The sequence below is a fragment of the Nomascus leucogenys genome, chromosome 1a, assembly GCF_006542625.1.
Source record: "Nomascus leucogenys isolate Asia chromosome 1a, Asia_NLE_v1, whole genome shotgun sequence".
In the NCBI taxonomy this organism is placed as follows: domain Eukaryota; kingdom Metazoa; phylum Chordata; class Mammalia; order Primates; family Hylobatidae; genus Nomascus; species Nomascus leucogenys.
In genome coordinates, this window is record NC_044381.1 from 59023045 (window position 1) to 59050013 (window position 26969).

Genomic DNA, 26969 nt, shown 5'->3' on the forward strand with positions numbered 1-26969 from the left:
TTGGCTCACTGCATCCTCCGCCTCCTGGGTTCAAGTGATTCTCCTGCCTCAGCCTCCCAAGTAGCTGGGACTATAGGCACATGCCACCACACCCAGCTAACTTTTGTATTTTCAGTTTTGGCCAGGCTAGTCTTGAACTCCTGACCTCAGGTGATCTGCCCACCTCGGCCTCCCAAAGTACTGAGATTACAGGTGTGAACCACCGCACCCAGCCTCTAGTTTGTTAAGGTAGAAACTTTGGTCATTGATTTCAGACTTCCTTCTTAATTTTTTTTTTTCTTGAGACAGGGTTTCACTCTGTCACACAGGCTGGAGTGCAGTTGTCATTTCAACTTATTGCAACCTCTGTCTCCCAGTCTCAAGTGATCCTCCCACCTCAGCCCCTTGAGTACCTGGGACCACAGGTGTGCCACCACACCTGGCTAATTTTTGTATTTTGTATTTTTTTTTTTTTTTGTAGAGATGGGGTTTCTTCATGTTGCCCAGGCTGGTTCTTAAACTCCTAAGCTCAAGCAATTCACCTGCCTCAGACTCCCCAAAGTGCTGGGATTACAAGTGTGAACCACTGTGCCCGGCCTTCTTTTCTAATGTAGCCATTTAGTGCTATAAAATTCCCTCTAAGCACTGTTTTAGCTCTTTCCTACAAATTTTGATATGTTGTTTTTATTTTCATTCAGTGAGACTTTTTATATTTCATTAGGAAGTTTTATATCTCAAGTAGCAATTCTGTAAGAATTCACCTTTCATGATCTAATGCTCTGCCTTATTTAAAAAATTTTTACACTTATTTTTCCAAATAATAATCTGGATGAATTAAAAAAAAAACCTCAGCCTTTTTTTTTAGAATGAGAAGCAGAAGCAAAGAGATTAGTATTGAGACAATTATGTAAAAGAACCTTTTAGGGGAGAGATACGGAAAGCTGTTCTTTCAGGAAAAATGCCATGAGTTTCTGGAATCCCAAGAAATATGCACTTAAGTAGATTTATTTTTGGAATAGTTCAAATGTCCAGAGTTCAACTAGAAGTTGCAACTGGGTTCAATAATTCAAGCTTGCATTTATTTATTGCTTTTGAGTTACCAATTTGAGTAAGGAGAATCACATGACCCTGGGAAGTAGAGTTTGCAGTGAGTTGAGATTGCACCACTGCACTCCAGCCTGGGCGACAGAGAGAGACCCTGTCAAAAAAAAAAAAAAAAAAAAAAAAAAGGAGGGGAAGAGAAGGGGAAAATCCAAATTTAAAATGTTAGGAACGGGCCAGCCGGGCATGGTGGCTCACCCTTGTAATCCCAGCACTTGAGTTACCGCATTTGTTCTGCAGCTCGGAAGTATATAGGACAGTCATATTATTGGCTATTATTTTAGTAATGAAGGAAAAGGGGCTCAGAGACATTAAGTGATTTTTCCCAAATTCACATGGCTTCTAAATGACAGAGCTAGAATTCCAACACAAATTCCTTGGATTCTAATGTTTTCTCAAAATATGATCTCCTATTAGCAGCATGAGCATCACCTGGGAACTTATTAGCGATTCAAATTCTTCCTCCTTCCAGACCTGCTGCATTAGAGATTCCAGAGGTGGGACCCAGTGACCTGTGGCTTAAACCAGCCCCCAAGCCCTTGGTGATTCTGATGTGCACTCAAGATTAAGAACCGAGGTGTGGAGCAGGGGTTCTCAGTCATGACTGCAAAGAGAAATCACATGGATGCTTGTGTCCTGCCAGCCTAAGTGATGGGATTTGTCAGCACCTCCCAGGCAATTGTCATATGCAGCCAGTGTTAACAGACACTGCCCCTCACCATGGTGCTTCTATTAGTGTGACTCACAGTGCTTTTGAATTAATGTCACTGTGTTCCAACAAGTGTCTTTCTCTCCAGATCATAACGGTCAATGCCTGCTCTCAGAGTGACCAATTGAATCCAGAGCCAGGAGGAAACAGCATCTCTGAAGAGGAGTACAGCAAGAACTGGTTCACAGTGTCCAAATTTAGTCACACAGGTATGTAACATCTGCAGTCTTGGATCCCAAAAACCCTGGTGGAGTTTTCTCAGGGTACAGTCTTTAGACCATTGGCAGTCCCTCCTGTTCTTTCACATGGAGATAAGGGAAAGAGAAGGTGGCTACACTCTGTAAGGAAAATAGCATTTTTCTATTTCTCATTTTTATGAAAGGGACAAAATTTTGTTTGTCTAAAGGACTCCAGGAAAGAAAAATTAAGATTTAGATAGTCTCTTGTATTCAAAGCTGTTGAACCTGACTCAGAATGTTTTATCCAGACAGCATTCATTTAGTCTGATTTATGGATAGGGGATTGTCTAATTTTATAAATTCTTAAAGTACATGTGACATTGATATGGACCGCTACACAGGATTCAGTGGGTTAAGTTATATTTGGTTATTTACTACTGTCTACATTTAGTGTTTATTCTGTGGGCAATTATCTCTTAATAAGCTTAATAATGGTGTTTGTAGAGGAGAGAAGATGGATCAACCAGCTAGGAATGACTATGGGCTAGTCCTGGATGGTGAAATAGGTCCGGACAGGTAAGATGAGGGCAGATTGTGAGCAGAAAAGATAGCAATGATAAGAACTTTGGACTTCTTGTATTAGATAAGAGACATTTACCAATTTTTAAACAGAAAGGACTAAGTGATTAAGTAGTCATAAGGTTTTAAAAATATTTAAAATACTAAGTTTAAGGTACAAGTAGACATTGTATTGAAATTTATGCTGTCAGACTTTTCTAAAAATCTGCTTGTTCATATGGTAAATGGTTCTCAACCAAGGGGTGATTTTACACGTTCCCCTCACTTTCCCAATGGGACACTTGGGAATATCTGGAGATATTTTTGTTGTCATAACTAAAGTGGGGGGAATGCTCTTGCCACCTAGTGAGTAGAGGCCAGGGATGCTGTTAAACATCTTAAAATGAACGGGATAGCTAGATCCTCATGACAATTATCCAGACCAAAATGTCATTGCTAAGGTGGAGAAACCCTGACTTTATGTTTAAAAATACTCAGTTGTCTGTTAAATCACTGAGAATCAAGTGGTCTCTAAGCTGAAAGAGACATTTAGCAATTAAATTAGTCAGCACCTCCTCAATTTATAGATATAGCTTGAGAGCTTAATTTGCCTTGACTTTAATCATACCATTTACTAGAGACCATAAATTTGAATAAATTAAATCCCACACCTAAAGACATGACTCCAGGACCAATTATAAATAGATTCATTTTATTTATAAATGTCATATATTTATATTATATATTAGGTATTATATTTTTTATAAATAGTATAATTTATGTTTAGGATATTATATATAATTCTTAAATCATTTAAGTTCTTTCCAATGAATTTCAAACATCGAGAGATGCAAGTGGCAGGAGTTTTCTGGGAAAGAATCTCATTAAGTCAGATGATCAGAGGGGGAGGTAAGGCTAGGGAAATAGGTTGATCCGAGTGCCCGGCTAATCTGAGTGAGTAATGAGGCCCACTGTCTTCCTTGAACCACATCCAGAGTTGAGAAGCTTGTTTTTATGAAATGTGTCTGAGTTAATAATTAATTGAAAAAAAATTAAAAAAATAAAAGTCTGTGGATAGGCAGATGCCCTGTCAGGTAGCATTCTCTCTCTCTGTATTTTTTTTTTTTTTAAATACAGCATCTGGCTCCATCACCCAAGCTGGAGTATAGTTACGTGATCACAGCTCACTGCAGCCTTGACCTCCTGGGCTCAAGTGATCCTTCCACCTCAGCCTCCTGAGTAGCTGGGACTATAGCATGTGCCACCATGCTTGGCTAATTTTGTTTATTTTTTGTAGAGACGGGGGTCTCACTATGTTACCCAGGCTGGTCTCAAACTCCTGTCCTCAAGTGATGCTCCTGTCTCGGCCTCCTAAAGTGCTAGGATTACAGGCATGAGCCAGCTACTCCACTTGGCCTTCCAATAGTATCTTTTATACTTCTTGTGTACTTTTTCTTTTTCCAGCACAAAATCATTAGGGAAAAATGCAACCATTATCTCCTATTTTTAGTCAGGACTCCTAATAAGTATTATTCTCAGAATTAATCCAACCAAGTATTCATTAAATATTTATTATGCATCTACTATATGTAGCAACTCTGTAGGTACCAGCTACAAAAAGAATAACAGTAATGAGCCTCATCATCCTTTTTAATAAAAGGCTAAAAATTAAATCTATTTATTTGATGGCATTCCTTTCTTTTCTTTTCTTTTTTTTTTTTTGAGACAGTCTCACTCTGTTGCCCAGGCTGGAGTGCAGTGGCACAATCTTGGCTCACTGCAACCTCTGCCTCCGGGTTTCAAGCGATTCTCTTGCCTCAGCTTCCTGAGTAGCTGGGATTACAGGTATGCGCCACCACACCTGGCTCATTTTTATATTTTTAGTAGAGACACAGTTTCTCCATGTTGGTCAGGTTGGTTTTGAACTCCTGACCTTGGGTTATCCACCCGCCTTGGCCTCCCAAAGTGTTGGGATTACAGATGTGAGCCACGGCGCCCGGCCTCTATCATTCTTTTGTTGTTGTTCTTTTTAAGTAGTCTACTATGATGTTTGATGCAGTTGCTAAGGAAGGATTCCTAACTAGACTAGGAATGGAATTAAATTTCACATATTTTAAATAAAGCATGTGCAATAGTGTGCAGGATAAGGTAGATATAAAAAATTACTAAAGGTGTTGTCTTGTAAGAGGACAGTTTATAGATCATTTAATTCTTGACTTTAATAGAGAAGTGTAAGTTGTTATAAATGTGAAAGTATAGAAGAATAGAAATAGAATATATAGTTTTCAACCTCTTGAGAAAAAAAGGATAAAGGAAACTTGGTAAAACTTGCTAAAAACAGAAAGGGAAAACGATATCCAAGTTTAAATGAATGTACTGTGTTCAGATTTTTCTATTTGGGAACTGTGATTTGAATGTAACACATTTTCATGTATTTTCTAATCTTTCTCTTCCTCTTTACAAGGTGTAGAACCTTATATACATCAGAAAATGAAAACTAAAGAAATTGGACAATGTGCTGTACAAGTCAGTGATTACCTAAAGCAGTCTCAAGAGGTAAAAATATTTTAGGAGTTAAAAAAAAAAAACATTCGAGCATGCAGTGCTACTCTTGACTATGCCCATTTTACCTTTATGTCCCTTAATTGGCTTCTACTTTTTATTGACAGTCTGTTTAATCTTTTGTTTTGAAGCTATGCTCAGTTGAATTCCTGTTCTATTTTTTCAATCCCCTCCACATTATTCTTTCTTTGATATTCTTCTTTATGCAATTTACCTATCCACTCAATAATTTATCCTGGGGATGTTCAGCATGAGAGAGAAAGAATTCAGGAGTTTTTGTAATTGTTTTCAAATATATGAAAGTTGTCATGTGGAAGAAAAATAAGCTATTTTCTATACACTTTTAAGAGGTAGATCTAGAATCAACATATAGAAGCTACTGGGAGACAGATTTCAGCCCAATCTGAGGAGAAATTTTTAGCAATTGGAGCTTTCCAAGCATGGAATGATTTATTTCTGGAAGTAGTGAGTCCCTCACTAGTGCAATCAGTCAAGCATAGGCTGAACAAACCTCTTTGCAGGCATGATGGAGGGGATTCAAGCCTTGCAGGGTAAAGACCCTTAGTGTTTCTTCAATGCTGAGATTCTCTGGTTTTGCGGTCTGTTTTTCTTGCTGTCTAAAAATATGGGCCTTGTTTTGTGCCATCCGCCATGTGGGAAGTGTGAATAGTTAGCTTAACCCAAGAAACCTAATTTTAAATCTTTGTTTGAATATTACCTGTTTGAACTTGAGAAGTGTTGAGACATGACCTTTATGGCTAACAACCTTAGATATTCTTGTAGGAATAGGATCTGTGAAAGATTTTCAAAGTAAAGTGTCAGACTACTTGAGGGTAATTGGAAGCAGGGACGTGTGTTCAAATTCTGGCTCTGCCACTTTCTACGTTTCAAAGCTATGTACATCAGTTAACCTACGCACTTCATTAGCTGTATCCCTAAAGTGGGACTAATGCCATCCTTATAAGATTATTGCTAATGGACAGCAAAAATAACAACTATGAAAAGGCCTACCTAGACTAATGCCTGGAGTATACTAAGTCTCAGGAAATAATTGAATTTGAGTAGGAAATCAAATGAGGTAAATCCAAGGTAATGTTATTTTAAATAATCATCATGACCTGAGATGAGAATCTTTTCATAAGACGTAACAATGTGATGATCCGTGTTGTCTGTCAACTTGTACTTTCATTTCTCTCCATGTCATTAGCTGATTGTGTATGCTCAGTCCTGATTAACTGATTGTGTATGTTTAGTCCTGATTTTCTATGTTCAGTCTGTAAAAAATTTCATATATTACATTTTCTGTTTGAGATCTCCTTAAAGGTAATTTCATCCTTTTAAAGTCCATCAACACACTGAGTTACTCTGACATTGCCCTAACATTATGCATCTTTCTAGCTTGAGTTTAGTATGTTTTTTAAAAGAAAAATATTCAGGTAGATGAAGAGAAAAGAAAGATTCTCCAAGGAGCGTGTTTGGCAGATCATTCCTAGAAACTTAGAGTGGGACTATGTTGAGCACACGTGTAACGGCCTTTCCCTTCTGCTCAGGATCTCAGCAAAAACTCTTTGTGGAATTCCAGGAGCACCAACCTCAATAGGAACTCCCTGTGAGTATTTCTAAATGTTTATCTTTAAGAGTCTTTGGCTTCTATTTTTTTTAACTTGGTTAGAAACAAAGGTTTAATTTAGTCAGAAAGGGAGAAAAAAGAAGTGTGTGTCAAATGACAGTATTTTTCTCTTGTTAGCAGAATGCAAATGATTTCTTCTCCAAGTTTTCCTGTTTCTGGCAACAAGATCTCACCTGAGTTCCTTTTAAGAATATAACGAAACCCATACTCCTACAACAAATTAAACATTTGCCTTTTCAGTGTCAAAACACACATGGAATAATGATTATCATATCTTTTTGGATAGATAAGATTGTGAATTTGCATAAAAGAGTAGAAATAAATCTGTCTTGCTTAAAGAAACAGACTTAGACTGAACACCTGATTACGTTTGTTCTTTAATTTTAAAAATAATTATTTTTTCCTTTTAGTTTATAAGGTGTATCTTTTTTGTTTTTGGTTTCTCAGTCGCATCCTAATCATCAAAGCAATAACTGAGAAATATTGAGACAGAGAGGGAGAGGAAGACGGGTTGGAGAGAGAAAGAAGATAGAGAACTCACTTGAGTATCTTCCTGGAATTTTATTAGTATATATCTAGAGAAATAAAAGTTGTAAATCAACCAAGCAAAGATTATCCTATTTTATTTGTAGTATTTTCTGGACTTTCCTAGTTGCATCATCACATTAACTATTCATGCAGGTAGAATTCAAAACCATCTACTCTATGGAAGTGCCAGTTGATACCCAGCAGGTAGAAGGTGACTTTCAGTTTGCAGTCAGCTCTGTTTAGAGATGGTCTTTCTCTAGGGCTCCCATCATGGACCTTGTGCAAGCCTGCCTCCAGACTTAAAGGACACATGACTTTCTTCTCCCAAAGGTTCAGTAGTTTGTGCTCATGCAGAGTAGGGGTTTATTGCAGCATGAAATTGAACAATAATCTTAATTGTACTTTCTTTCTTAAGGACCTTAAATACTGAAGATATTATTTGAATGTATTTATTCAGACTTGCCTGTGGCCACTTGTGCATTTGAGCAGGGCAAGTAACAGTTTAAAGAGAACTAATTTCAGCCTGTGAACATTTAGGGGCCACGTGGGCTAATGAAACTGATTTGTAGGCTTGTCCAGAGACATTCACAGACTCATTTGTAGCCATCTGCTTTGCATAGTTCAGGCACCCTTTAGTTGAACTGATCCAGAAGAACACAAACACAGTTACATCTTATATATATTGTGTGATCACAAAGCTAATTAAAAAACAACAACTGCTTTTCAATTAGCTTCAGATGTACACAATAAATGACTTACATACATATCTGGTGCTCATTTTTCTATAAAAACACTTGCAGCGCTGGAAAGTTACTTCTTTATTGATACGATAGGGATTAGATGTAACTAATACTTCTCTTTCAAATATATATACAGTCATGCATCAATTAACGACAGGATACATTCTGAGAAATGTGTCATTAGGTGATTTCATCGTTGTACAAGCATCGTAGAGTGCATTTACACACACCTAGATGGTCTAACCTACTACACACCTAGGCTATATGGTCTAGCTTATTGTTCCTAAGCTACAAACCTGTACAGTATGTTACTGTACTGACTACTGTAAGCTATGGTATTTGTGTATCTAAACACACAAAAAGTACCGTATAAATACAGTATAAAAGATAAAAAATGGTACACCTGTATAGGATGCTTACAATGAATGGAGCTTGCCGGACTGGAAGCTTGCTCTGGGTGTCAGAGTGAGTGAGTGGTGAAAGAATGTGAAGGCCCAGGACATTACTCTACACGACTGGAGACTTTATGTGTACATTTAGGCTACACTAAATTTATATAATTTTTTTCTTTTTTAAATAATCAATTAACCTTAGCTTTACTGTAACTTTTTAACTTGATAAACTGTAAAACATTTAAAAATCTTTTTGACTCTTTTACAATGACACTTAAAACACAAATACATTGTATGGCTGTACAAAAATATGTTCTTTCTTTATATCCTTATTCTAGAAGCCATTTTCTGTTTTTAAATTATTTATTTATTTTCACTTCTTAAACTTTTTAAAAATATGAAGACACAAATACACTCATTAGCCTAGACCTACACAGGATCGGGATCATCAATATCACTGTCTCCTGCCTCCTCATCTTGTCCGACTGGAAGGTCTTCAAGGGCAATAACACGCATGGAGCTATCACCTCCTATGATAACAATGCCTTCTTCCGGATACCTCCTGAATGACCTGCCAGAGGCTGTTTACAGTTAACTTAAAAGAAAACATAAGGAGTACATGCTAAAAGAATGAAAAAGAGCATAATATAATAAATACATAAACCAGTAACATAATCATTCATCATGATCATCAAGTATTAGGTGCTGTACATAGTTGTATGTACTATATTTTTATATGACTGGCAGCACAGTAGGCTTACTTATGCCAGCATAATTACAAACACATAAGTAATGCATTGCGCTGTGACATTATGATGGCTAAGACATCACTAGGTGTTGGGAGTTTTTCAGCTCTGTTATAATCTATGGGACCATTGTAATATATGCTGTCTGTCGTTGAGCAAAACATCATTAGGCAGTGCATGACTGTATATGTATTTCACATGTATATAAAATATATACTTTGTGATGTCACTGTTTCACGTGCTGTTTCCTTTTTTTTGATAACTGTAAGATTTAAGGCAGCATTATCTAAACAACTTCATTTTTTTTTCAAACAGGCTGAAAAGTTCAAATGGAGTTGACAGTAAGTTTTTCTATTTAAACATTTTCTTTTTTTATTTTTTCATCTTTTTAATAATGAGGTTCACTGTCCTGCTGATATTTTTGTCATTCTTGAAATTGTATTTGTGATTTTTGTCTGTCATGCAATGTAGAAAGTTCAGTAGAAGAGTAGAAAGTTGAATATCTTTCTTCAGACAAATTGGGATTGATGTCTGGTTTAAAACTTTTTGAATGACTGTTTCTGACTGTTATTTCCCCATTTTCTGCGTGAATGAGAGTATAACCACTGAGCTCATTTTGCTCACCAACTCTTACTGTCCTTTTGTTTTTTCACACATTACTCATTAAGAGCCATTGTTATATGGGTGCCTTTTCCTGTAGGGTTTTAGTAAGATCCGGGGCCCCAAATGGCTAAATAGGATTAGGTCATGTGAGACAGCTCCCTGGTAAAGCCACTACAGCTACTCTCAAACTTGACTACAATTTACAAACTCCTTTCCATATTCTTGACTCCTTGATGTAAAGGCACCTTCGTCTTCTGTCTTCTTGTTCCATCACACTTTCTTGGGTTTCCAGTACTCCCCCATCTCCTTTACAGTTGATTCCCTCTCCTCAGCCTACTAAAAAATTTAGGTTGTTTTCTATACAAAAGAAACAAATAGTCTTTTTCTTGGTTTACCTAGCTTTCAAGCTGCCACTCCAACCCTTCACCTCCAAATTAATTGAAAGAGCAATTAACATTTGATCTTCAGCCCATGGGGTGTGCCCCATCACTTTCCTGAAACTCCACTACAGCTGCTAACTCACTTGACTCTTCTCAGTTCTTGTTGAACTCGTGGCATTTGATATTGACCATTTTTCCTTCATGGCACCCTCTCTTTTCTGTGTTTCCTTGAGGCTCTTCTTCTTTGGCTGTTCTACTTCTTTGTCGACTTATTTTGATCTTTCTGAGAGTCTCTTGTTCCTTCATGCAAGCTGGAAATCTTAGTCATTTACAATCTCCTTCCTACCCCATTGCTCTTAGCTATTAACCTTGCCTTCTAACTCTGTCCCTCCCCTGCCACTCCCCACCCCCACATCTTCAAAATGATCTGTTTGGTCTACCCTACTGCTCCTGCCTTAAAACCACCATTATTTATTTTCCAAAACAAAAGTGTATACTTTCATTTGCCCTTGAGTTTGTCTTAGCAGTCTGATTGGTTTGTCTCCTTTTAAACTTTCCTATGTTTCTATCAGAATTATCTTTATGAATGCTAAATCATCACTCGGGTAGAAGCCTTCAATGACTCCCTGTTACCCAAAGGTAGACTGCAAACCCCTGAGTTTTTCCTCAATGCTCTTGAAAGCTGGATCTCAATTCAAATTTCCAGGCCCATAGGCATGATCCCTTTCATTCATTACTTCTGCCTTGCAGAATATGACTGACCACATAGTAACACCTCCATGTGGAGGTCTAAAAGGTGTCTCAAACAAAATGTTCCAACACTGTCCTCTCTCATCTCAGGAAATGGCAACTCCATCCTCCCAGTTCCTGAGGCCAAAGTCTTGCAATACTTGTCTTCCATTTTTTCACATCCTTACATTCCATCTATCACTAAATCTTTCAAAATATATCAAGACTCTGATCACGTTTTGCTATTTCCACATAACACCATTTTTTTTTTTGAGACAGAGTCTTGCTTTGTCGCCCAGGCTGCAGTGCAGTGGCGCGATCTCGGCTCACTGCAAGCTCTGCCTCCTGGGTTCATGCCATTCTCCCACCTCAGCCTCCTGAGTAGCTGGGACTACAGGCGCCCACCAAGCCCGGCTAATTTTTTGTATTTTTAGTGGAGATAGGGTTTCACTGTGTTAGCTAGGATGGTCTCAATCTCCTGACCTCGTGATCCACCTGCCTCGGCCTCCCAGTGTGCTGAGATTACAGGTGTGAGCCACGGCGCCCGGCCATAACACCATTTTTAAGCAATCATAATCTCTTCCTTGGATTATAGTATGGCCTCCAAACTATTGCTCTCTAGTAGTCTTTTTCCAGAAACAGCCAGAATAATCCTTTTAAACTGAAAGTTGAACTGAGTCACTCTTGCTCAAATGGCATTCCTCCTCACTTTGCAAAAGCAAAGTCCAAGCGGAGTCTACAATACCCTGTCTGCTTTCCAGCCACTCCCCAACCTCATTTCTGTCAGTGCATTTCACTGTGGCTACTAGACTCTCCTTAAACATGACAAGCATGGACCTGCCCCAGGGCATTCGCACTTGCTGTTACTTATCAATGGAATATTCTTCATTTATTCATATTGCTGCCCCTCTCTTCCTTCAACTCTGTGCTCAAATTTCACCTTATGAGAGAGGCTTTGCCTAACCACCCTGTATAAAACAGCAACTTTGCTATCCCCATGCTTTCTAACTCTCTTAAGTTGATGCATACACACATACACACACACACACACACACACACACACACACACACACACACTATACTATATCCACTATATATTTATTTTCTACTTCCTTTTACTAGAATGTAACTAGAGACTTTATCTGTTTTGATTACTGCTCTTCCTCTTGAGCATAGACCAGTGCCTGGCACATAGTAGGTACTCAATAAATGTATATTGAATAAATACGAATATGGTCTCACAGCTCCTTAAGCAGTGAAGCCAGGACTGAAACTCAGTTTTATCAGACTCAGATGCCCATACACTTTAAGCATTTCACACTGTTTATGAAGGCCCTACCTTCCAGGTGGAATTAATGTGTTCCATATACCTCTGTACATACCTTTATTACGTATATTACTTTAACTGTATTGTGATTATAGTTACCTGTCTCTCTCTCCTAATACATTTGCTTTTCGGTAGGGTGGGAACCACGTCTTACCCATATCTCTCATGCCTAGTATGATCCATAGTGGGAGAGGAATACTTTTTGTTTTTATTGATGACTTCAGAAAGAAACAGTCTTTTCTGCTGATCTTACTTTTTTGCCAACACTCCCTAAAGGAAGTGATTCTCGTTCCTCTCCTTATCCAGCAACAGAAACCCAGAGAGATCTGCGAAATTGGGCTCATTATGCTGCTTACTGTACGAGGTATAAAGCAGTTGCCATCATGAGACCAAAGTTCTCCACTTTAATTTTGATTTTATGAAATAGCAAAACTTTTGCAAGGGGTTTCTCTAGAGCCTTGTAATTTAGGACTGGAGCAGACAGAAGAGAATGAGTTAAACTTGGAAGAGGTGTTCCCAACACATAGTCCTTGTGTAACCAAACAAATCTCTTGGTGCTATATTATCCACCCTCTTCTTTGTTTCCAGTATATAGCTCTTAATGTGTTTTCAGCATTTTGTTGTTATTTTAGGTCAGCAAAGTAGTCTGTTAATAACTTGGTATTAATACTGTCTTTCTACGGGTACTGCATCTTGGTAGGGAGCTCGGAGAATCATGCTTCTGGGATGTCGTGAAGTATGATGGGCAGCTGAGTGCCTTCTGCAACCCAGAGGTGTAATTGGTTCAGAGGAAATACATCTTTGAGGCTAATATTACCTGCCTTTCTTCAATTCCCTATATAAATATGTTTGGAGATATTACATTGATGATTGGAAGCTGTCAGGATACCATGCGCAATAATGTGGTTAAAAAATATTAGGCAAGCTTTTTCGAATACTGAGAAGCCATTCAGATTAACCTGTTCAATAATAACTTTGAAGGCAATATATTCATAAGCATGTATTTATCTCCAGCCATGTAATTAAAATGCCAATCTCCTATCTAATTTCAGAGATCTCAGCCTCCTTAAAAAGCCCTCAAGAGCCTCACCATCATTATTCAGGTAGGATGCACGTGCACATAGACATGTCAGCTGAACTAAACGTCTGTGCTTCTGCATTTGTAAACAGAAACATTGACAAATTCCGTGTTACTGACATGGCTCGCAACTTGAAAAGTTATTGTTCACTTTGATGGGAAGAACATTCCAATTTCTAACTTTGCCATTGACTTGGGAAAACAAGTTTTCAGAATTTAAGAGAATTTGGATTTTTGCAAAATGTTTGCATTCTCAAGTTCCAGATAGCAAAGTAGAAAGATGACTTTGAGATCTAAAAATTCTTTGCAAGCTCAAAGCAGCCCCAAACCAGAGATCTCAATGTTTTGGACTGGGGAAAAGGCAGACCTGAAAGTAGTTCCTTGAGGGAGGGTTTTGTACCCTCAATGGGGCCTCAGTGAGTATGATCACTGAATGAAGGCCAACCCCACAGAGTGAGTTCAACAGAGATGTTATTAAACAAAGATGTCAAGGGTCTTGACTCTCTTAAGCAACATCACTTCACAGTACTTCAGTTGTCTTTCTTTCAAAGTGGGAATAATTGTACTTGCCCTTCCTGAGGAACAGTCTGCCAAAGGGCTAGTTGAGAATTAAGAGGAAAACACTTTGAAATGCAAAGCAATATAAAAACCAACTGGACTTGTGCCGTTGGATGGTTTCTTGGGAGTCATTGCTCTCAGCGTTGGATGAGATAATACATGGGCAAGCCTTTTACAAATCTAAAGCTCAATACATGAGCAAGAGCTTATTGGTGCGATAATTACCATTATAATTATATGAGGTTGTTTGTTCAGGGTCTAGTAATAGATTGCCTTATCCTGAATTCTCCTTGGTAGTGAATAGAGTTGCAGTGGATTCCAGACTCCTCAATCCAGGCTCTTACAACTGAGTTTTTCAGCTCGGCAGTAATCTATTATTTTGACTCCAGCTGTCAACTTAAGAAAGTCTCTAGTGAGGAATACTGTAACTCATTTTGACTCTGATCTTTTAGGCTATAGCTCTTAACAGGAAAACGCAGATCACTTGCTTCTAATTAAAATCGGTCTTCAGCTCTCTCTGGAAAAAGAAGATGAACTGTGCAAAGTGAACAGTAGGTGTCCCCACAGTCCACTGTGCTTTGGATTTGCTTTGGAAAGGAAAACCAAAGTCCACAGATTAAAATGCCATTTAAAAGAAAGTTCCACATATGTATGGATTAGGATGTGATTTGGTATTCAGGAGAGTGGAGGTGATAGTCCTACCTCAGACCGTGTGACATAATCTCATATTAAATGCCTCTAAAATTGGGATTTCTTTCCTGTTTAAGGCATAATTTATTTTTAAGACTGTATTATAGATTATATTTTTGATAATGGCAAAAGTAAGAGGTCTTTGAAATTAAATAGCATTATATGAATATATTGATGTGGAGAGGCTTTCTGTAAATTCAGCCCACTGATGCATACTTAAAATAGAAAATCTGTTTTTGTTTGCAGCCATTGAAAGGAATAATTTAATGAGGCTTTCTCAGACCATACCGTTTACACCAATCCAACTGTTTGGTGAGTAGCATTTCTACCTTCTTGAGTTTATGCCAGGACAGAGGCATAAAATCTGAGTGAATCAAAGGAGAAACCACATTGCATTATTTTAGTTGAAAATTTTGTTTTGTTGATAGTTGTAGTTTAGTGAGATTCATTTCCTAAAATGGAAATTCTTGTGAACTGTCATGGCCAGCATTCAGTGACAAAAGCTAATACTATGGGAATAAGACCTGTAATGAGCAGCAGTTGGGAAGAAAGCAATAATATTGCACCTGGCATTCACTGACTCAAGGCTGGAAGTAAGTAGGAAAGAAAAGAACAAACCAACCATTTATAATAAGCACAGGAGAAAGCGATAAATGTCAATATGGTGAAAGCCAACAGGCATCTGAAGAGAAATGCTTTGTGTATTGTTTTTTGTTTGTTTTGTTTTGTGTACACTAATTGCTCTTACCTCAGACTGCAAATGTCATTTTAAAAGTCTGGAGTAGTAAAGAAAAACAATCTCACCCTGGCTAAAGCTACCAAAATTTCTCTGTCTGGCAGGATAAGGCATGAGCAAGTTGACAATATAGCAAGGGTCCCCAAACTGTCCTTGATCTTGATTCTTCTCACACTGTTCACATGGGAACAGACCAGATTGGCTTCTGATTGTTTTTATTTATTTATTTTTATTTTTATTTTTATATTTTTCTGAGATGGAGTTTTGCTCTCATTGCCCAGGCTGGAGTGCAATGGCGGGATCTGGGCTCACTGTAACCTCTGCCTCCTGGGTTCAAGTGATTCTCTTGCCTCAGCCTCCCATGCAGCTGGGATTACAGGCGTGCACCACCATGCCTGGCTAATTTTTGTATTTTTAGTAGAGGAGGGGTTTCACCATGTTAGTAAGGCTGGTCTCAAACCCCTAACCTCAGGTGGTCTAACCGCCCCAGCCTCCCAAAGTGCTGGGATTACAGGCGTGAGTCACCGCACGGGCCGGGCTTCTGATTGTTAATGCAGATGCCTTCCCCTTCCATTTGGCCCCATGGCTGGCTTTGTAAATCAATAGCTCTGCTTTAAAGCCTCTAGGGATTTAGAACTCCAAAGAGATCTTCAGTGGCATTTATCTGGGCACCAAGAATAAATATTTGAAAGGTTTGAAAAGTTGTTACTGAGCATTACCTAGATGTGTTTATTGGTGAGGAATTAGATGCAAGAGTGAGAGAATGGATTCCTTTTCTTGGTAAACCAGTACCATGTTTATATATATATATATAATATCTATATTATATATATATATTATATAGATATTATATATATATTATATAGATATTATATATATATATATATATAATGAAGCAAAGGTATAAGGGGGAAATGAAACACCAGCTGGGGCTGGACAGAAGTTGTATATAAATTATGTTGCTCTGTTAGGAAACATTAAACACTGACTTGGTAGTGTTTAGGTTCAACAGGAATTTTTTCCACTTCAGCAGCCTAAAAGTGGAAGCTATGTAGCAGTTAAGTAGTATTTTGTGTCTAAAATCCTTTAAGTGGGATTGAGTTTGTATCTGAGGTTGTAATTCACTTTAGACATGTTAGCCTATTTAACCTTTACAACAGCCCAGTGAAAACAGTATTTTCATCCCCATTTTTCTGATGGGGAAATTGAGGCTTTAAGTAACTTGTCCAAAGGCACAAAGGAAGGAAGGAGAGGCTCTGGGATATGACATTGGTACTGTTTGACTCCAGCTGAGTTAGACCATGCATTTTCAATGAAGTAATATCACCCCTAAAAAAAAATAAGTTTTTTTAATGATATAAAGCACAGATCTACATAGAGTACACATAAGCAGATATACAGAATATTTTTAATACAAGTTGAGCTTGTATTAAATTCAAGCTGAAATCCATCTGAAATCCAAAATGCTCCAAAGTCTGAAACTTTTTGAGTGCTAATGTGATGCCACAAGTGGAAAACTCCCACACCTGACCTCATGTGACAGGTCAGAGTCAAGACACTTTCAAAACTTTGTTTTGTGCACAAGATTATTAAAAATATTGTATACAATTACTGTGAGGCTATATGTATAAGGTGTATATGAAACAAATGAATTTTGTGTTTGGGCTTGGGTCCCATCCCCGAGATATGTCATTATGTATATGCATATATTCAAAATATCTGAAAAAATCTAAAGTTTGAAACACTTCTGGTCCTAAGCATTTTGGATAAGGGATATGCAACCTGTATTAATACGTCATGAGAAGAACAATTAGAAAAGAATGTCTAATTAGGCTCCTTAGGAGGATGATAATGAACAACACCATCAGGTTAAACCGTCTCTTTAGAAGTATTTGTCTTTAACAAAAGAAGCATATCCTTACCACTTTGTTTTTGTCCAGTTATAGTCTACAGTAAGAACAGCTTAATTCTTTTGTATCCTCTGATACTTGTCCCTTCTCCCCTTCCCCACATCTACTAGACAATAAATAACATGGAAACATGGCCAGATACATGTCCTTATTCTGTTCTGTTCCCTGCTAATCCCATTCTCCTCTGGTCATTTGGGTAACTGAACTGATTCTGCATTGATATTTAGGATACTATCCATATCACAGACATGGGGATCTTATTGAATTCCTAGCCTTCACTTCTCTTTGCAGCAGGAGAAGAAATAACTGTCTACAGGTTGGAGGAGAGTTCCCCTTTAAACCTTGATAAAAGCATGTCCTCTTGGTCTCAGCGTGGGAGAGCGGCAATGATCCAGGTATTGTCCCGAGAGGAGATGGATGGGGGCCTCCGTAAAGCTATGAGAGTCGTCAGCACTTGGTCAGAGGATGACATTCTCAAGCCGGGACAAGTTTTCATTGTCAAGTCCTTTCTTCCTGAGGTTGTGCTGACATGGCATAAAATCTTCCAGGAGAGCACTGTGCTTCATCTTTGCCTCAGGGTAAGTCGGAAACTCAGAGACCCATAGCCCAGAGGGACAAGTCAAAGAAAAGAGATCTGGCTACATCCTTATCTAAGGCCCATCTTCAACCCAAAGGGGAGCCTATTATTTTTTAGAGGTAGTATTGCTTTGTAGGACTTTTGCTTTTGGGGCAGGCAGTGGTGGGAGTTGAATAAGGCTAAAAATCACATTCGGGTAGCCTATAGTAATTTCATGATCATAGCTGTACAACAGTAAATCAGTATTTTTATCAGTGCTCCCTATTTTGTAGGAAATTCAACAACAAAGAGCTGCTCAAAAATTGATCTATACCTTCAACCAAGTGAAACCACAAACCATTCCCTACACACCAAGGTAAGAAAATCTTCACACCTTGGCCCTTTATTTCAAGTAGGAATTTCTATCTATGTCTTCTCAGCCCATTACTCATGAGAAATCTTATCCATGGGGAAATTCCCCATGATCTTATTTTCGGATTCTTCCTTCCATAATTTCGGAGACTGGCAAAAGGAGAATTAGAGACCCCAGAGATACCTTGGTGTTGATCACTGGACTTAAACATGAGTGGAAAAAAGAGGTTCAGAGGCTGTGTAACTACGATTTCAGTTATGGGAAACAGACAGATCTTGGGTGTTATTAATGTCCAGGGGCATTATGGTAGAAAAATTATTCTTATTGTAAGCATGGTCTCTTCCCCCCAATATCTTATAGAAAGTAGGAATATTGTAAGAATAAACTCTTGTTACTTTCACTTCAGTGTCTTCATGAACACTTGCATTCATTTATTGAGACACAGATCATAATTTGGTGCTGGACTTAGAGTAAAGCTTCATTCTTTCATTTACAAGGAACTTTATAGAGCACAGCACGAAGAGTTGGGTCTGGTACTCATAAAAGAGTTGAAAAGTTGCCTCAAAGCAAAGGGAGGTGGGTAAGCATGGAAAGAAAAATTCCCAATATTTGCATCCTATCACTTCCATAGAAAGGGCAAGGGCATGTGCATTGAGGCTGCATCATACCAGAATTAGGTAATCTTTCCTGCTGATGACCGTTCAGTAAGGTAAGTCCCACTTTTGCTGTATTGTGGGGGATCAATGGCCTCTTTTTCCCTAACAGGTTCCTGGAAGTTTTCTTAATCTACTGCCATTCAGCCAACCAGTGGTTGACCATTGAGAAGTATATGACAGGGGAGTTCCGGAAGTACAACAACAACAATGGTGATGAAATCACCCCCACCAACACCTTGGAGGAGCTGATGTTGGCTTTCTCTCACTGGACCTATGAGTACACTCGGGGAGAGCTGCTGGTTTTAGATTTGCAAGGTGATTGATGATGTAGGATTTGATAAAACAAGCATGAGGCAAAGTATACAGAGATCTTGCAAGAACCAGGATGGGTAATATATGGAGTTCCTCTGTTTAGCTTTGAAGGGAGGTGGGCATATTTATTTCAGAGACATTGTACAGTGATAATCATGGAATCTGCTATGTTATTACCCACTTAGGTAGAGGGAAAAATGTAGGCAGATGATTATTTATTTAAAATGTAAAGACATCTAAATTTTTGAGCAAAATGGGGAATGATTTTTGTAACAAATTTTTCAGTTTTATGACTTCACCTTAGCCTTATGTTAATACTTAGGCATGCATTTATACGCATAGGAACATTTAAATTCTGGGTGTTTTTCATGATTTTGAGCTCATTGCTTTAGCAATTTATAATTTAGCTTGCTCTCTTTGCTGTGTCCCTTGTTATAACTGTTCATGAAAATACACAGACTGAGAGAGGCAACGCAGCACACTCTTATTTAATGGAAGCCTTTGATCAACACATCTCCTGGCTATCAACACCTCACGTGTGACTTATAATCCTGCGGCACAAAACAGAGTATCTCCAGCAGGCTTTCCTTGCAGGGACAGAACAAAATATGTATTGAGGTCAACGTTTAGTCCTTAGGCTCACTGACTAGGGCTTTGGTTTTAAAGAAGAGATTTAGTCCAGGAAGTTCATAGAAGTTACCTCATTTAATCCTAGAAGCAGCACCTTGAGGTAAATATTATGGGAATTTAGGCCCAGAAAGTTTAGTAACTTGCCCAGAGTTGCACAGCTACTTAAGGGGTGCCAGGATGCAGACTTAAGCTGTTCTTAAGACATCCCTGTTCTTCTCTTTTCACTGTTCTTTTATTTCTTTTAAGAGTTTCATATGTAGAGGGTATAACCATCTTACGGTTTGTTTAAACAACTTGGGCCTTTTTCTTGTCCTGTCTGACTTTCCCAACTCTCTGGTTCTGGGAGTCTATGCTGAAAGCCAGGCTTGGAGGTTGGAGAATGTAGAGATAAGCAGACAGTCCTGGGGCATCATGAGCAATGTCCGGTAAGACTGCAAAGTCACTTTGATTGAAACTTGTGTCACATGCTCAAGGATGTGACACAAATTTTTAAACTACATGTAAGTGCATTTTTTAAATGACATATAGGTGCTTCTGTCCTTTCAGATTTATGCTGCTCACAGAGTTAAATTATATTTCTAATTCAATTCAAACTCAATATTTTAGGAAGCAATATAAACAAAGTTAAAATGACCAAGTTGATTCAGCTTTTAAACCAGCAAGTACCTGATCCATATAAACCCAGAGCATCGATGCCCAAGGCATCTATTTTTGTAGCTCAAATTGGAGAGAGGTTGATTGTTTTCATCTGTATTTGACTGTGCTTTGAGTTTTGGGTGGAGTTGTTTAAAAAGGAAAAACAGAAACACACACACACAAAAAAACAACCAAAGAAAAACTTTAAGGAATTAATGATGACTCTTCAGTGTGTTTTGTATTCCACTTGAATAGGTTTTTGTTTAATGATGTTTATGTTTGGGGATTTTTATGTCCCTTAGTAATCCAAAGTAACATTAAACAGGACAAATGCTGCGTTGACAGTCTTGAGGGAAAAAGAGAATTAACTTTATTCTTTTAATGGGCAATTATGTGAATTGCAGAAATAGGCCACTCCAAATAAACAATGTCAAAACATTGACCTTCAAAGAAGGGAAGAGTGGACATCATAGAATGAATGTGATGAAATTTGAGATACTTATCAGAGAGTTTTGGCCAATTGGTTAGACCTGGATTTATGGAAGAATGTGAATCCTATAATAGTAATTATGAACAGTTACACTACTACTACTAGCTGACATTTACTACGTTTGTGCCAGGCACTTGGCTAAAGGTTTATGTGCATTATTATATTTAATCCAAACCATGTTGGAAAGGGAAAATAGAATGTATTTTTAAAATCTCTTAATGGTTTTTGGTTCAGTTTTATATTGTATTTAATTTATTTGTATTTCTAGTCTTTGGAGAGATAATGCACATTGTCTGGGTGGTGGAAGTGGAGACAGAGGCTCACCAGCAGCAGTTAGGAGGAGGAGCTCTGGAGTTGCAATGCCGGAGTCTGACTTCTGGCTCCACTGTGAATTAGCTGCATAAGATGGAGGAGCAACCACCTTGAGTCCCACTTCCCTCATTTGTAAATGGGGAAAATAGTATTAGGCACTTAAGCCATAGAGTTGTTAAGGGCAAGAATTGAGGCAAGTTCCTGATACACCGCCTTCAGTAAATGTTAGTAATTGTTGCTGTAAGCATTAATCTCTGTGTGACTCTTTAATATGGAGTTTAATCTGCAGTTGCAGGGAGTCCACCCTCAGCTGTGTGGTCCTGTTGGTGCTGCAGAGAGACTGCAGCTTCAGCTTCTATAGAAGAAGGCCCTGCTCAGTGTGCTGTGGTTCCCTACTGCTTTGAGAGAAAGGAGTGTGAAACACTCGAGCAGTTTATTCTTTCAGTTTCTTTTCTTCTCCTCTTTGCTTTCTTCCAAGGGAGTGCCAATAACTAACCCCAGAAGCTGCCACACCAGGTCAGAAACTGTACTCTAAGGAGAGACTTGATCAATTTCCAATCACTTGTAATTATGCTGAAGTTTTTTGCTCTCTTTCCACTTAAAAAATCCTACATGTGAGGGCCTGAATCATCATCATTAAAATCCAACCTTTAGTTCCCAGCAACAGAAATTAAAAACAATTATATTTCAAATTACAGTGGTTTATAGCATTTTTTTAGCTCATTGTATTTTTCAACATTAATTTGGAGATATTAATATTAATTTTTAGAGATACTAATTTTTTTATTCAACAAAGCAGTTTCCAGAATGTCAGCATTGGCATCGACATCATCATCATCATAAATTCTGCTACGCCAAAAAAGGTAGCTTCTTTCCACCAATGTACAAGTTCATTGATGTACTCACCGGTGGTTGGGATCAGAATGTCAATCTTGAGTTCCTCATAAAGGCATGCTGCATATTACCTGACATGAGCATTTACTCTCTTGAAGTCAGATTAGTACTTGGGGCTGCTCTTTTCTCCTTTTCTTTTCTTTTCTTTTCCCTCTCCTCTGCTCTCCATTCCTCTCCTCTCCTCTTCTTTCTTTTTTGGTTTTTTTTTGAGATGAGGTCTCACTGTGTAGCCAAGGCTGGCTGGAGTGCAGTAGCACAGTAATGGCTCACTGCAGCTTCAACCTCCTGGGCTCTAACGATCCTCCTACCTCAGCTTCCTGAGTTAACTGGGACCACAGGCACACACCACCACACCTGGCTAATTTTTGTATTTGTCTGTAGTGATGGGGTTTTACCATGTTGGCCAGGCCAGTCTCAAACTCCTGGACTCAAGAGATCTGCCTGCCTCGGCCTCCCAAAGTGCTGGGATTACAGGTGTGAGCCACCGTTCCTGGCCTATTCTCTATTTTCACACATTGAAAGGTCCTTCTGCCATTTGTGTGCCCCAAAATATGTATTTATTAATCTTTGGACTGTCAGATTGGGTTTAGGGGTATAAAGTTTTGTGGATACTCTTTACCCTCATTCTTATAAGGAGTTCTGTTCCTTAGGGAACATAGTACTTTAGGGAAATGAGATAATCAATCAGAAACATGATTTTACTAGTGGTAAGGAAATAAAATTTCACTTCACAAGAAGTTCTTGATAGAAGAAAAATAATACAAGTAACAGTGAACATTTTTTTCAGCTTCCTAGGGGGCAGACACTTTGCTAAGTGGTTTGTGTCCAGTAGTTAATTTAATCCTCCCAGTAACCCTGTAAGATTAGGCCCATTATTATTCACAATTGCAGATGATAAAACTGAGTTTCAAAGAGATTAAGGGAGGTATCCAGGTCACCCAATTTCAAGCTCTAGGTTATTTTTCTAAGGAAGTCAGTTTCATAGGGTGAAAGTCTATAAGGATTACATTTTCTTATGAAAGGTTTAGCATATTGTAAAACCTACAGACGATAGCAAAAATCTTTTTAAAACATACTGGCTGGAAAACATGAGTTTTCTCAACAAGTAGAAATACACTAAAATTTACAAATTTTGTATAATTTTAAAATAATCTTCCCACAAGGTTTGTTGCTTTCAAGCAAAGAGAAGCAGGGTTGATTAGAGAATGATCTCAGAAATTGCTGGATTGTGCCCAAATCTTACTGGCTGGCCTGGAACATTTCCACCAATGGAAGTCAGCCTCCTCACCGCTTGTATTTTAAAAGAGATTCACTTTAGGTGCTGATTCCTGTTTTGATAAATTTTAGCTTTACATTGCACCTATGTTACCTTTTTAGGCTTTAGTGTCATCTTTTTTTCAAAGGTAAATTTTATTGAAGACTTATATACATTTAGAAAATTTACATAGCATAAGCATACATCTCAAAGAATTTTCACAACTGAATACACAGGTGTAACCATCACCCAGATCAAGAATTTGGTGGTTTCTATTCTACTGTTTATAAGTAGAATAAAAGTATAAGTATGTGGCTGGGTGTGGTGGCTGACGCCTGTAATCCCAGCACTTTGGGAGGCCGAGGTGGGCAGATCATCTAAGGTCGGGAGATCGAGACCAGCCTGACCAACATGGGGAAACCCAGTCTCTACTAAAAGTGCAAAATTAGCCGGGTGTGTTGGCACATGCCTGTAGTCCAGCTACTAGGAACACAAACTTTGGCTCAGCATTAATCCTGTTTTGACCATGTATGGACTGTGCAAACTCTGATAGATGACATAATTGGTTTGAACATCAGTGTACTCATTGATGTAAATGAGGATAAAATGTAAAATGAGGCTACAAGGATAACACTTTTCTTTTATAATTGCTGAGAATTACAGAAAATAAAATTAGAATATCTGGTATATACAAGTGGTAAATGAATGACAGATGCCACTATCAGTAACTGTGAACACACCACTAAAACAATCATTTGAGGCCTAGAAGTTTATTATAACAGAGGGTTTGTGGGAAACAGTGCATTAACTAAAATTTTCAAACATTTCTGAACAATTTTTATAGTGCATTTAATTTACATGATTTTTTGAGAATTAAAATATTTAATTTTTTTATATTTGGTTTTTATATATCTTTATATATTTGGGGGTACAAGTATAGATTTTTTTTACATGCCTTTTTTTCCTTTTCTTTGAGATGGAGTTAAGCTCTGTTGCCCAGGCTTGAGTGCAGTGGTGTGATCTCGGCTCACTGCAACCTCTGCCTCTCAGGTTCAAATGATTCTTCTGCCTCAGCCTCCCGAGTAGCTGAGATTACAGGCATGCGCCACCAAACCCGGCTAATTTTCGTATTTTTAGTAGAGATGGGGTTTCACTGTGTTGGCCAGGCTGGTCTCGAACTCTTAATCTCAGGTCATCTGCCCACCTCCACCTCCCAAAGAGCTAGGATTACAGGCGTGAGCCACAGCACCCAGCCAGATTTTTTACTTGCCAGTATTGCTTAATGGTGAAGTATGGGCTCATGACGTTTAATTTACTACAGAGTGACTGTGAGTTTTAAATTAAGAAATTAGAATTTAATTATTATTTTCTTGAATTTCTAAGAAAATGAAATCTCCATTTGCTAAACGAATTTTGTTTCTTTTTTTGAGGTGTTGGAGAAAATTTGACAGATCCATCTGTTATAAAACCCGAAGTCAAACAGTAAGTTAATTTATGTGTTATCATTTAGAAAATTGCATTTAACACATAGTAAATGGTTTTAAAAATAATTTATAAACATATATGTTCCCTGCCTAGATCCTAGAAAGGTTTTTAGGTAGCTTATGTATATAGACCAAAAACAATAAGATTATAAAAAAGCATAGGTTAGGAAATGGGGGGAAAAATATGGAAATATGTAAAATGATATTAAATCTGCAGTTAGATTTGTACACATAAATGGAAATTATAAGGACTAATGCAAATTTGACTGAGTTTCCAATGTGTAATTTAGCCTCGGTGGCTTTGATATGAGAACAATGTCATAGGAGAAGCACAGTTTCCTTTGTTGTCTTCACAATGAAGTCATTGCATCTTATCATGGGCAGCATCTTCCATCATATGCTGATAAAATGAAAGCTAGGGGCATAAAGTGTGCTATTTAGTAACAGCAAATCTTATGAGAGGACAAAACAATGGAGCTTAAATATGAAGCATCAGATTATCTGACTTAAATAAGAGCTGAAGTTTAAATTCTATAGAGAGATGACTCATCAACCTGTCCCTTGAATTCCCATGGATATTTTGTCCCAGAAGCAGGCTTTTGGGAAGACTTGGCAGTAAAGGATCTCAGGTTATATTCTTCTATTAAAGGTGGAGTAGAAAGAAGTGATGGTGAGGGTTAAACACTGATCAATATGGCAGGCAACAATGGTTCTCAAATAAGAGCTTACATCACAATCATCAGGAGAGCCTGTTAAAACACAGATTGCTGGGCCCCACTGCCAGAGTTTCTGCTTCATTAGGTTTGGGGTAGGGCCAGATAATCTGCATTTCTTACAAGTTCCCAGGGAATTATGATGCTGCTGGTCCAGAGACCACTCTTGAGAACTGCCAGCATACATTTTTACTTCTTAATTGTCATAATTGTCTATACTTGGCACCTGGGTGGTAGTTAGATATATATGGACTAGGTGAACTAGAGAAAATAAAGGTGATCCATATTGAACATACACATCTAATTCCTATGATATTTATTTGACTGTGGAGTCCATGTTACCACTCTCGTATACATAAAGACTTTACTATTTTTCACTTTAGCTCTGCTATAGTATTTTTAGCTAAGAATATTATTTCTTCAGTAGCCCTGTGTACCTAAGGGTTAGTAGTAGGAATCTTGTACTAAAAGTACTTTATAATTTTGCAGTGGAAATTTTTTGCATATATAATGAACCAAGTTTATGTATATCCCATCTATCATTTATTAAATTTTGACCTTGGCATATGTCACTTAATATGACCTGAATATTCTATCATTTAGAATTCTAATATTATATTATCCCACTTGACAGGTAGGTATTAAATTGCATGCTGTAGGCCAGTGGGCCTCAATTTCTATTAAAGTCACCTAGGGAACTTAAAAAAAAATGCCAAGGATTGGCATCAAATTAGAATCTCTGAAGATAGGGCCCTGATATCTGTATTTTTTAGAAGTTCCTCATGTGATTCTATGGGCAACCAGGGTTGAGGAACTGTCTTATGGCAACTTTATTTTTTTATGACTTAAGGACAGGAGCTCTGGAAACTGATAGGATGGCTTCATTGTGGCCTTCCTGGTTTTGTGGGGTTACCCAATTTTGGATGCAGTTGGCCTTCATGGTCAAGATAACAAGAAGCACTATTTTCTCATGATCATGGGGAATTACGTCTGATTAGTTCAATGGGGCTCACATTTCGAATGCCTTACGTGTCTGAAGCACTTGCTACACGAAGCATGGGACATGGACCAACAAGGTCAGCATCACTGGGAAGATGGTTAGACATGCAAAATCTCAGGACCCTCCCCAGAAATACTGAACCAAAATCTGAATTTCCACAGGATCCTCAGGTGATCCAGTGTAAACTAAAGTTTGGGAAGCACTGATTTAAGCAAGTGCTTTCACGGGTTATTTACTTTAGCCTTTGCAACAACAATGAAAGGAAGCATTTTCAATCCCAGTTCAAAAATGAGAAAACTTAGGCTCAGTGAAGATGGTAACTTTCCTATGAGGAGAAGGGGTCAATGAAAGGATAACCCTTTATCAAAAGAAAAGATATTCTTGTGGTATAAATTCTCATATTGTTTCTAATGCTTGTTGTCTCTTAACTTTCCCTAACTTTCTGCCTTGGTTATTGGTCATTTGGGATTACAGTTTTTTAGCTTGCTGCTTTGATAGTTTTGGGCATTTGACAAGTATGAAA

At 38.1% G+C, this 26969-nt stretch overlaps 1 protein-coding gene across 1 annotated transcript in view; it reads left to right on the plus strand.

Annotated features, from left to right (window-relative positions):
- The window catches only part of TRPM6 (transient receptor potential cation channel subfamily M member 6), a 117988-nt gene that overhangs the window by 84966 nt on the left and 6053 nt on the right, over positions 1-26969 (plus strand). Inside the window, exons 25-34 of the mRNA XM_030809828.1 lie at positions 1878-1998; positions 4991-5082; positions 6639-6697; positions 9440-9465; positions 13216-13266; positions 14736-14801; positions 17427-17713; positions 17985-18067; positions 18830-19035; positions 24680-24731. Coding sequence (XP_030665688.1) covers positions 1878-1998; positions 4991-5082; positions 6639-6697; positions 9440-9465; positions 13216-13266; positions 14736-14801; positions 17427-17713; positions 17985-18067; positions 18830-19035; positions 24680-24731 — 1043 coding nt within the window. The remainder of the gene's footprint in view (positions 1-1877; positions 1999-4990; positions 5083-6638; positions 6698-9439; positions 9466-13215; positions 13267-14735; positions 14802-17426; positions 17714-17984; positions 18068-18829; positions 19036-24679; positions 24732-26969) is intronic.